Source organism: Mauremys reevesii, linkage group 2 (genome assembly GCF_016161935.1).
Source record: "Mauremys reevesii isolate NIE-2019 linkage group 2, ASM1616193v1, whole genome shotgun sequence".
NCBI lineage: Eukaryota > Metazoa > Chordata > Testudines > Geoemydidae > Mauremys > Mauremys reevesii.
Genome location: NC_052624.1, coordinates 146,550,580 through 146,562,820, shown reverse-complemented (window position 1 = coordinate 146,562,820; position 12,241 = coordinate 146,550,580). Strand labels below are relative to the sequence as shown.

The following is a 12,241-nucleotide window of genomic DNA, read 5'->3' as shown; positions in this document are numbered from 1 at the left end:
AAACTGGTTGGAAAACCGTTCCCAGAGAGCAGTTATCAGTGGTTCACAGTCATGCCGGAAGGGCATAACGAGTGGGGTCCCGCAGGGATCGGTTCTGGGTCCGATTCTGTTCGATTTCTTCATCAATGATTTAGATAATGGCATACAGTACATTTCTAAAGTCTGCAGATGATACCAAGCTGAGTGGGGTTGGAAGTGCTTTGGAGGATAGGATTAAAATTCAAAATGATCTGGACAAACTGGAGAAATGGCCATCTGGCTGTCTGTGGAATACAGTGTAGGCAGGGAACTGTGCTGGCTGGGAAAAGCCCACTCAGGAGAGAGGTAGGCAGGTCTCTGCCCAAGAAGGGACAGCTGGGGAGCTGGGACCCTAGAGTGGTTAACCCTTCCAGGTCATGGAGAGGGAATACAGGTGCAGTTGCCCTGAACTGACACCACTCACCTGGCATGCAAGAACATGTGGCATCCATGTATGAGGCTGTATCTAGATCTCCTAGCAAGCAGGGTGCTTTGCAGTGCACCAATTGCTGTTGTTCCTTGGAAGACACATTCCCCCTCCTCAGCTGGGCCCTGCATATCTTTAAGGAGCTGGCCAGAGCCAGAGGCAATTAACTCCTTCCAGCTGCCCCATTGCCAGCTCCACACTCTCCCTCTCAGCCTAAGGATGCTGCAACTCCATTCGGGTTTGTACCAGTATAAGTTTATTCACACATCCGTTTTCATAGAAATGCCAGGTTTGAGTGAAGCTGTAACAAATCCAGAATGACTATGTTAATGGACCTCAATAGCCACAAACAGGAACCGAGGAGCCACGAGGCCTCCAACACACAGCACCCCTCAATTGCACTTGGATGAGAGTCAAGCCCCCTCCCACTGTACCACACAGTAGCCAGGCCCTTGAAGGAAAGGGGAGGTGGGAAGAGTTGCTTTCTGGCACCACAGCAGGATCTGTTTGTGGGAGCCCACCTGGCTCATGCTGTCTGTCCTACATGGGACTTCAAACCGCATGCTATAAGGGAGTGGGGTGGGGGGTACCTGACCACTGAGGGCTATCAGCACAGAATTCTGTTTCCTCTGGGACCAGGTATATCCCGAATGGGAGGTGGCAGAAAGCTCTGACCCTAACCCCCCAACTCCCTGCACTGAGAGGGGAGCCCCACTATGCAAGTGCCATGAACAGCAGCTCCCTACAGCACAAGAGAATTCATGGAGTCTCTCTCTGTGATGGTGCAGTTAGGTCTGTTAAAGCATGAGGCTTCAGCCCCCTGGAAGAGCATTTAGACTGTGTGCGTCCCCCCCGCCCCACACACACAGGGTGGGGACTGGACATGGGGAGAAGCCCCTCTCCCAAACTCTGCTTATCACAAGGAGAAAAAGGCTGGAACACACTGGCTAGTACATTCTGGGTAACAGGAAATACACAGGACAGGGAGAGCTCTTGGTCTCTCCTCTAGATCCAAACCGGGACTACACTGCAGAACGGGAACCTCTGGGGTGAACACATGCAATTAGCCTGACCCAATATGCTGTTCAGTCATTGCTACAAGAGCTTATTCATTTATTAAGGTTTAACCACTTTCCTAGATTGCTCCAGACCCCTCCCTACCAAAGCAAGAGCTGCAAGCGACCCTCATCCTGGCTGCATCTAGACAGCTTCCCCTTATTGGTATGCCTGGGAGGTACCTCCTCTCCCAACACAAGGGAAGCTGGGTAGGAGCTATAATTGCAGGAGTGTCTTGATCCAACAAGAGAGGTGCAGCTAACTCAGCACAAGAGGCAGCTGCTGGCAGTTTTCTGTTCCCTTGTTAGTTATGGTGGTCAGGGCATTCACAGCAGCAGGAGCTGGGCCCTCCCAGGGAAAAAATCAAAATAAAAAGCCACGGAGGTAAGAAGGCAGCTGAACCAGGCCTCCTAATCCATGCTCCCTGCCCAAGCGATACCAAGTCCCTCTCCCACGCCAGGCCGCAGAGCTACAGGTAGTAATGCAGCCAAGTGTCCTTCATTCTTCCCACCAGGAAACCACAGGCAAAAATATGGTGACAGTTGCAATGGTGCTGGTTCCCAAGGAGGCATCATCCTGTTCCAGTGGGCAGCACTGAGCACGGCCACAACCCCTGCCAGACACAGCTCTCCACTTCCAGCTGAGGCCAGGGCAGCTCCAGGGGAAAGGCGCTTGGCCAGCAGAGGAACGCTCCCCTCACATGGCAGAGGAACACTGCAGTACACACACACACACACACAGTCACTGAACACAGATCCCATCCCCCTGCCCCCACCCGCGTTAACCCGTTTGGGGCTGGCTGCAGACGATCACACCAACGCTGCGGCTAAGGTTCTCTACACATGGCCCCCGACCCTGCAGAGCTGAACTGCCCTGGAGCTTCAGGAGCCAGTGGCATCTGTGCCCAACACTAGCTCAAAGGGGAGGAAGAAGGAGGGAGAGACATGTTGTCCATACAGGTGTTTTTCTAGGGCATCCCCTCACCAGAGACAAAACACCAGCACAAAGAGGATATTACACAATGTTGTGTTTCAATGGCCAGGCTTCACTCCGAACAAGGCTCAAACAGGGGAGAGACCTCTCTCCCCACATGCAGCAGAAGACAGAGGCGAGGAGGGGTTTGGAGTCAAAAGGAGAATGGCTGAACTAAGGTCCAGTGGCTACACTGACGTCACAGCTCCCCATCGGCCCTGCTCCGTGGATCCAGGAGCAGAGGCTAGGGTGCTGACGCAGGAGGCACAGCCAGCCCTTAGGCGTACTCAAGCTGCGCTGGGCTGTGGGTGTCTTCGTTCTTGTGCTCTGCACCGGGCATGCTCGCCTTCCCCTCGCTGCTGCTGCTGTTCTCAATGGGTTTGGCAGAGATGTAGTCCCGCACTTCGATCTCCATCCTCTTCGCTTTCAGAGCCGCTGTATGCAGCTTCTCCAGGAAGTCGGGCATGCCTAGCAGGAAAGGCAGTGACAGTGAGTACCAAGGAAGTGCAGGGAGGGGACATCTGGACTGCCCCAGAACAGGCTCATACCTCAACACAAACAGCCGCCAAAACAATCCATCCAGTGTGTAGCACACAAAGTGGAGCATCCATCCCCGCAAAACCTAGGCACCTCCATGCCCCCGGAGCTAGTGAGCCAGCTGACTAATTAAGAGGCAGGAATAAGTGTGGGAGCCAGGAACTCCTAACTCAATCACCGACACATTGATCGAGGAACAGAGGTGAGGTGACTTGCCGAGTTTCCTCCTCTAGAGCAGGGCCAATGGGGCAGTGAGGGAAAGCGCACACAAGAACACTCACAGGAAGCTGTACACTCTTGTTCACAGAGATGCCATCAAATCAAGGAGGACTTGATGGGGCAGCAAACTTCCTATTCTGTTCTATGCAAAGCTAGATTAAGGTTGCCCAACACTTTCCATTAAAAGACCCTCTTTTCAGTTGCGTATAAATCTGCCAAACATTAACACTTTGGGTTGAAATTTCTCATGACAGGTGTCTGCCTCCAGCTGAATTTGTCTGGGAAGTTTCAGCTAAACTGTTCAGTCATTTCTGAGGAGGAGGTTAGTTAAAACAAAGTCTTCCAAAAACACTTCACAGGAGGAGCTCTGACATCCCCATGCTTTGCAGCAGGGTCTTGAAATTTGGCTGAGGAGATAGTGTGGTGTTAGGGATGTGACTTGTGCCATCCCTGTGAAAAATTAATCCAAATTTGGCTAAATCGCAAGCATCTGAAGAAGTTTCAGTTTGCACTTTAGAGACTTGAAGTTCACTAAATCACCCTAGATTCCATCTGCACTGAACATGCTCCATCCCCTCACAACCCCCATGTGTCATCCCCAAGTGAATCTACTCCATCCTGGGGCTGATCTGGACTTGACCTGAAATTGCTCCTCCTGACTGTTGCTATGCCACTGGAACCTAGAGCAGGGAGCCTGCCTCTCCTTTGCTGAGTGCTCCCCCTTCTGGTACCCAGGAAATAAGGAGGTAGAAGGAAGAAGCACCTCTGTAGACGAGTGAGAAAACAAGGGTGGGGTTATGGGAACTAGAGGGTGGGGACAAGCAGGCTGGGGTACAGGAACAGAATCATCTATAGCCACTAGAGTATACTTCCCCAAAACCTGGTATCAAGCCATGGAGTTCTCAGGCTCCAGACTCCTCTGCTGTCAGTAAATTTCTGTGAAACCACTGGCAAAGTGCCACCCCCCTTTAGCACAGGTCCACATGGAGTTGGAGGTAGTAATTGTACTATTCCCCTTTGCCAGCTCAAGTGGGAGAGGGCTGAATCCTGCTGATGGCCCATGGGCAAGTCAGTCTGATTCTACAGTGAGAGAAGTTGTTTCTTCAGCTTTTTTCTTTTTTTTTTAAATTGGGAAGTTACTTCCCAAAAAAGCTACACTGAAAGAACATTAAAGATGCAAAGTCAAGCACTCAACAGTTAGGAAATGACAGAATTAAGGTTGCCAAGGAAACCTTATTCTATGACTATCAGGGTTGGAAGGGACCTCAGGTCATCTAGTCCAACCCCCTGCTCAAAGCAGGACCAATCCCCAACTAAATCATCCCAGCCAGGGCTTTGTCAAGCCTGACCTTAAAAACCTCTAAGGAAGGAGATTCCTCCACCTCCCTAGGTAACCCATTCCAGTGCTTCACCACCCTCCTAGTGAAATAGTGTTTTCTAATATCCAACCAAGACCTCCCCCACTGCAACTTGAGACCATTGCTCCTTGTTCTGTCATCTCTATGGATAGTAATTTCATGCTCTAATAAGAATATAACATTAGGGATCTATTATCGACCACCTGACCAGGACAGTGATAGTGACGATTACATGCTAAGGGAGATTAGAGAGGCTATCAAAATTAAGAACTCAGTAATAGTGGGTGATTTCAATTATCCCCATATTGACTGGGTACATGTCACCTCAGGATGAAATGCAGAGACAAAATTTCTCGATACTTTAAATGACTGCTTCTTGGAGCAGCTGGTACGGGAACCCACGTGGGAGAGGCAACTCTCGATTTAGTCCTGAGTGGAGCACAGGAGCTGGTCCAAGAGGTAACTATAACAGGACCACTTGGAAATAGTGACCATAATATAACAAGCTTTAACATCCCTGTGGTGGGAAGACCATCTCAACAGCCAACACTGTGGCATTTAATTTCAGAAAGGGGAACGATGCAAAAATGAGGGGGGTCAGTTAAACAGAAATTAAAAGATACAGTGACTAAAGTGAAATCCCTACAAGCTACATGGACGCTTTTCAAAGACAGCATAATAGAGGCCCAACTTAAAAAACCACAGTAAAAACTAAAAAAAGAGAGCCACTGTGGCTTAACCACCATGTAAAAGAAGCAGTGAGAGATAAAAAGGCATCTTTTAAAAAGTGGATGTCAAATCCTAGTGAGGTAAATAGAAAGGAACATAAACAATGCCTAATTAAGTGTAAAAATGTAATAAGAAAAGCCAAAGAGGAGTTTGAAGAATGGCTAGCCAAAAACTCAAAAGGTAATAAAATATTTTTTAAGTACATCAGAAGCAGGAAGCCTGCTAAACAATGATCGAGATACAAAAGGAGCGTTTAAAGACAATAAAAGTCATTGCGGAGAAACTAAATGGATTCTTTGCTTCAGTCTTCACCGCTGACGATGTTAGGGAGATTCCTAAACCTGAGGCAGCTTTTGTAGGTGATAAATTGGAGGAATTGTCACAGATTGAGGTGTCACTAGAGGAGATTTTGGAATTAATTGATAAACTCAACATTAACAAGTCACCAAGACCAGATGGCATTCACCTAAGAGAACTCAAATGTGAAGGTGCGGAACTATTAACTATGGTTTGTAACCTGTCCTTTAAATCGGCTTCTGTACTCAATGACTGGAAGATAGCTAATGTAACGCCAATATTTTAAAATGGCTCTAGAGGTGATCCTGGCAATTACAGACCAGTAAGTCTAACGTCCGTACTGGGCAAATTAGTTGAAACAATAGTAAAGAATAAAATTGTCAGACACACACAGAAGAACATAAATTGTTGGGCAAAAGTCAACATGGTTTCTGTAAAGAGAAATAGTGTCTTACTAATCTATTAGAGTTCTTTGAAGGGGTCAAACACGTGGACAAGGGGGATCCAGTGGACATATTTCAGAGTAGCAGCCGTGTTAGTCTGTATCTGCAAAAAGAACAGGAGTACTTGTGGCACCTTAGAGACTAACAAATTTATTTGAGCATTTATTTATTTGTTAGTCTCTAAGGTGCCACAAGTACTCCTGTTCTTTTTCCAGTGAACATAGTGTACTTAGATTTCCAGAAAGCCTTTGACAAGGTCTGTCACCAAAGGCTCTTGCATAAATTAAGTCATCATGGGATAAGAGGGAAGGTCCTTTCACGGATTAAGAACTGGTTAAAAGACAGGGAACAAAGGATAGGAATAAATGGTAAATCCTCAGAATGGAGAGGGGTAACTAGTAGTGTCTAGGTCCAATCCTATTCAACTTATTCAAAAGTTATCTGGAGAAAGGGGTAAAAAGTGAGGTGGCAAAGTTTGCAGATGATACTAAACTGCTCAAGATAGTTAAGACCAAAGCAGACTGTGAAGAACTTCAAAAAGCTCTCACAAAACTAAGTGACTGGGAAACAAAATGGCAAATGAAATATAATGTGGATAAATGTAAAGTAATGCACATTGGAAAAAATAACCCCAACAATACATACAATATGATGGGGGCTAATTTAGCTACAAAGAATCAGGAAAAAGATCTTGGAGTCATCGTGGATAGTTCTCTGAAGACGCCCACGCAGTCTGCAGCAGCGGTCAAAAAAGCAAACAGGATGTTAGGAATCATTAAAAAAGGGATAGAAAGGATGACTGAGTATCTTATTGTCCTTGTATAAATCCATTGTACACCCACATCTTGAATACTGCGTACAGATGTGGTCTCCTCATCTCAAAAAAGAGATACTGGCACTAGAAAACTTTCAGAGGAGGACAACTAAAATGATTAGGGGTTTGGAATGGGTCCCATATGAGGAGAGATTAAAGAGGCTAGGACTTTTCAGCTTGGAAAAGAGGAGACTAAGGGGGGGATATGATAGACATATATAAAATCATGAGTGATATGGAGAAAGTAAATAAGGAAAAGTATTTACTTGTTCCCATAATACATGAGCTAGGGGCCACCAAATGAAATTAATGGGCAGCAGGTTTAAAACAAATAAAAGGAAGTTCTTCTTCACACAGCGCACAGTCAACCTGTGGAACTCCTTGCCCGAGGAGGTTGTGAAGGCTAGGACTATAACAGCATTTAAAAGAGAACAGGATAAATTCATGGAGGTTAAGTCCATTAATGGCTATTAGCCAGGATGGGTAAGGAATGGTGTCCCTAGCCTCTGTTTGTCAGAGGGTGGAGATGGATGGCAGTAGAGAGATCACTTGATCATTACCTGTTAGGTTCACTCCCTCTGGGGCACCTGGCATTGACCGCTGTTGGTAGACAGGATACTGGGCTAGATGGACCTTTGCTCTGATCCAGAACGGCCATTCTTATGTACCACTGAGAACAGTCTAGATCCATCCTTTTTGGAACCCCCTTTCAGGTAGTTGAAAGCAGCTATCAAATCCCCCCTCATTCTTCTCTTCTGCAGACTAAACAATCCCAGTTCCCTCAGCCTCTCCTCGTAAGTCATGTGCTCCAGCCCCCTAATCATTTGTTGCCCTCCGCTGGACACTTTCCAATTTTTCCACATCCTTCTTGTAGCGTGGAGCCCCAAACTGGACAGTACTCTAGATGAGGCCTCACCAATGTTGAATAGAGGGGAATGATCACGTTCCTCGATCTGCTGGCAATGCCCCTAATTATACAGCCCAAAATGCCGTTAGCCTTCTTGGCAACAAGGGCACACTGTTGACTCATATCCAGCTTCTCGGCCACTGTAACCCCTAGGCCCTTTTCTGCAGAACTGCTGCCTAGCCGCTCAGTCCCTAGCCTGCAGCAGTGCATGGGATTCTTATTATATTATAATTGGAGATATACCAATCTCCTAGAACTGGAAGGGACCTTGAAAGGTCATCGAGTCCAGCCCCCTGCCTTCACTAGCAGGACCAAGTACTGATTTTGCCCCAGATCCCTAAGTGGCCCCCTCAAGGATTGAACTCACAACCCTGGGTTTAGCAGGCCAATGCTCAAACCACTGAGCTATCCCTCCCTGCCAGCTATCCCTCTTCAGTCCTAAGTGCAGGACTCTGCACTTGAACCTCATCAGGTTTCTTTTGGCCCAATCCTCTAATTTGTCTAGGTCCCTCTGTATCCTGTCCCTACTCTCCAGTTTATCTACCACTCCTCCCAGTTTAGTGTCATCTGCAAACTTGCTGAGGGTGCAGTCCATACCATCTGCCAGATCATTAATGAAGATATTGAACAAAACCGGCCCCAGGACTGACCCTTGGGGCATGCCACTTGATATTGGCTGCCAACTAGACATGAAGCCATTGATCACTACCCGTTGAGCCCGACGATCTAGCCAGCTTTCTATCCACCTTATAGTCCATTCATCCCGCCCACACTATAACTTGCCGGCAAGAATACTGTGGAAGACTATCAAAAGCTTTGCTAAAGTCAAGGAATAACACATCCACTGCTTTCCGCTCATTCACAGACCCAGTTATCTTATAGAAGGCAATTAGGTTAGTCAGGCATAACTTGCCCTTGGTGAATCCATGCTGACTGTTCCTGATGACTTTCCTCTCCTCTAAGTGCTTCAGAATTGATTCCTTGAGGACCTGCTCCATGATTTTTCCAGGGACTAAGGTGAGGCTGACTGGCCTGTAATTCCCCAGATCCTCCTTCCCTTTTTTTAAAAATGGGCACTACATTAGCCTTTTTCCAGTCATCCGGGACCTCCCCTGATCGCCATGAGTTTTCAAAGAAAATGGCCAATGGCTCTGCAATCACATCTGCCAACTCCTTTAGCACCCTCGGATGCAGCGCATCCGGCCCCATGGATTTGTGCTCATCCAGCTTTTCTAAATAGTTCTAAATAGCTTTTCTAAACCTTCATTTGCCCCCTTGTGTGTCTGTATTAGGATAGTTTTTGGTTACATGATCACATACTTTTTTTTCCCAGAGCACCCAGACCTTGTGCTCTGGGAATGGATCAGGGTTGTGTAGTGACAGAGGTTGTCTGTAGGACCTCTGCCTCATTTGTCGCAAAAGTCAGGTGGTGTGTGTTTATTCCTCCTTTTCCGGGTGCTAGGAGAGACATAGGTCCAGATGTGCAGAACTGCAATGGAAGTAGAGCAGAGCTGTTCTTTGATCAGACAGAGGACTAGAAAAATGCTAAGTATTTCAGGGCGGGGGGGAGAAGACATGACGATACCACCCAGATCTTAGGTATCACAAGCTGGGCACCCAAAGTTAGTGAACACTTGGCAATTTTGGTCTTATTCTGTGCCTCAGCTGCAAAAATAGGCATACCAGCATCACCTACTCTCACAAGGGGGTGGTGAAAGGACATTCATGAATGTTTGTGAAGCACTCAAATGCTACAGTAAGAGCACCATAGAAACAGCCAGGAGGAAATTCCAAGTTCTGGGTCCATCCAGTGCAGGTTTTGGATGGTGTGTGGTAAGCAAAGCCTGAGGGCATATATTGAATGAGGGGGATCAAGAGAAACATTGAACTGAAGGAGATGGGTACCATGGGGAAATAGTATTTAATTACATGATCTCATTTTATTATAGTGCAGATGTCCAGGAGCCCTTAATTTGGCTCCCTTGGGCAACCTTAATTCTGCATTTCCCTACTCGAGCACTTGACTTTGCAATCTTAATGGTTTAATGCATTTCTACACAGGTTCTTATCCCATCCTCATAACTGTAGTATCCTAGTGCTTTCAGTCACTCACATTGTAACGTGACTAACAAGCAACATGTGTGGCTCGTTCTCACCCGGAGAGCGGTGCCCCCACAATATAGGTCAGAGGAGTGCACCTGGTACTTGGAGGGGAAGGGGAGGAGGTTTAAGCAGGTGGAGATTTCATTCCACAGCTGCAGACCATCCCCTGAGAAAGCTCTGTCTCCTCTACAAAAGTGCTTCACCCCATGGAAGAGTTTTCCATCATGTCCAAGATGCAAAGATGCTGACCAGTGTCTTCCCTGCCAGGGCTTTAGCCTCAGTTAGATATGCTGGACCCAGACCACTGAGCAGCTTGAAAGCAAGAACTGAGAGCTTGATTTTGACTTGCTATTTGATGGGAAGCCACCACAGGGAATGGATGCCAGACCTGCTCTGCTTACTGTAGCCCATGCTACTGAGAAGATGCGCTGCCATGGTCTGCAGATAACATCAGTAATGGTTCTCAAACTAATAGACCCTGCTGCAAGCAGGACCCAGCTGGTGGCAAGGTGTTTTCAATTAAGGTCCTTGTCTCTAGCACTCCCTCATGTTGTTGGTCCGAAAGAGCCCAAACTTTGGAGCATTCATTTTACACAGGCTTTTGGGCCTATGTGAATAGAGTCTGGAGGTGGGAAACTAAAGTCCTTTAATTGGTAGTGGGTTGATTAAGCTACTGAATGGATGGACTGTGTCTCAGAGGTTCTGAGCAGAGCATTCGGGTATAAAAGTCACCTTGCTGCACAGCCCTTCCACTCCAATCCCAGGAGCAGGCAGCTTCTATGTTTTCACCCACTCTCGAGGGAGAGAGACACACCATGTGCATCTGCAGTGGCCAGTGAGCCAAGCCTACTTGAGTGCTCCGAGAGTCACCCTGGGAAGCTTTTCGGAGGGGGTGAGAGTTTGTTCAGCTTCTTCCTGATCTTACAAATAGTGATTTTTTTTGTAATAGCAAGTTCCAGCCTGCGGGTCTCAACCTTGGCAGTGTGCCTTCAACTGCCCCTGGGGTGGGCAGATCACCTGGTGCGAGGGGGAAGGAACGCCATTCCAGAGTGCACGGATTGGAGGTACAGAGGCCACAATGGGAAAGTAGGTAAATCCTCTCAAGTGTCAGACAGACAAGAAGTCATGGACAAGCTTCCCAAGTCTCATTTCCCCTTGATTGCTGGTCAAGGGAAATCAGTGCGAACCAGCACCGCTGGGCAGCTCTCCTATACAGTTATCTTTCTCAGGCTTTTCAAACTGAAGCCCCTGCATAGGGCACCTCCCCCTCCCCATAGGGATAGAGAAACCAACAGAAAAGTCTGAGGCCCTTCACCACCCATTCCCCAGGTCCCCCATGCCAGATCTCTAGTTTGTGTACTAAAGTCTGTCTGCAGTCCCCAAAAGAGGAGGTCCATCTGACCAACACAGGCAAGGTTCGCCACAAAACACCCTCCCACTGCTTTCATTCCAGGAGCAAGGAGGCCGGACGACTCATGCTGCTCAAAGGAGCCAGACTCCCAAACCAGTGTAGGGATGCAAGTACTGTTTAAAAAGCTAACTGGTTAACTGATTAAATGGAGAGTGGCCTGTGGGGCTGGGGCCACTCTGGCTGGCACAGCAGGCCCATGGCTGCACCGGCCCGCCAAGGGCTGGGGGTTAATGGTGAGGCTGGGTTAACTGGTGAGACTAATGCTTACTGGTTAACCGGTTATTATTTTACATCCCTAGACCACAGTGAAGGGTTAGAGCCAGCGACTCACCACTAGAGACCATCCAGCTGACACAGTAGCGCGGGAACACTGTCTGTGGATTGTCGCTGTACGTCAGCAGGTAATCAAAGCCGTTCTGCAAGAGGAATAAGTTTAGTGATACCTGACCTGTCACAGGAACATCTCAGCAACCAAGGCTGATCTTACAAAGCCACTACCTAAACAGGGCAGATAAAGCCCCCATCTCAGCCAGCCTCCAGTGCCAAATAACACAGGAAGGTGTTTTAGTTGCACAACACTATACCACACAGGGAACTTTCTTCCTGGCTACCACTTATAACCAGGAAGCATGAGGACTGAAAGCAAATACATCAGAATCCTGACTAGAGTCTCTGCAGATACTATAGGCATGATATGTTTTAAGTCTGAATCATTTTCCTCCTCCAGTTTCTCTTCAATTGGGGCAAGAGAAGGCTGACATGCTGAGCTTTGATAGAGATCCACAAAAACACGAAGACTGATGCGACATGGAGGAAGCAAGCACAGGGCTCAGAGTATGGAAATCAGATTTAACCCCATATTTAACTTGTCTTTAGCAAGTTGCTTCACCCATTTGCTCCATTTTCCCACATGAACCCATATGACGACAGCATATTTAGTCAGCTCCTTC

At 47.5% G+C, this 12,241-nt stretch overlaps 1 protein-coding gene across 1 annotated transcript in view; it reads right to left on the bottom strand.

The window, feature by feature from the left end:
• Positions 1 to 678: 678 nt before the first annotated feature.
• Positions 679 to 12,241, bottom strand: part of STARD7 (StAR related lipid transfer domain containing 7) — a 35,159-nt gene continuing 23,596 nt past the window's right edge. Inside the window, exons 8-9 of the mRNA XM_039525155.1 lie at positions 11,623 to 11,707; positions 679 to 2,941 (exon numbers count right to left, since the gene is read on the bottom strand). Of these exons, the coding sequence (XP_039381089.1) occupies positions 2,751 to 2,941; positions 11,623 to 11,707 (276 nt within the window). The 3' untranslated portion in view covers positions 679 to 2,750. The remainder of the gene's footprint in view (positions 2,942 to 11,622; positions 11,708 to 12,241) is intronic.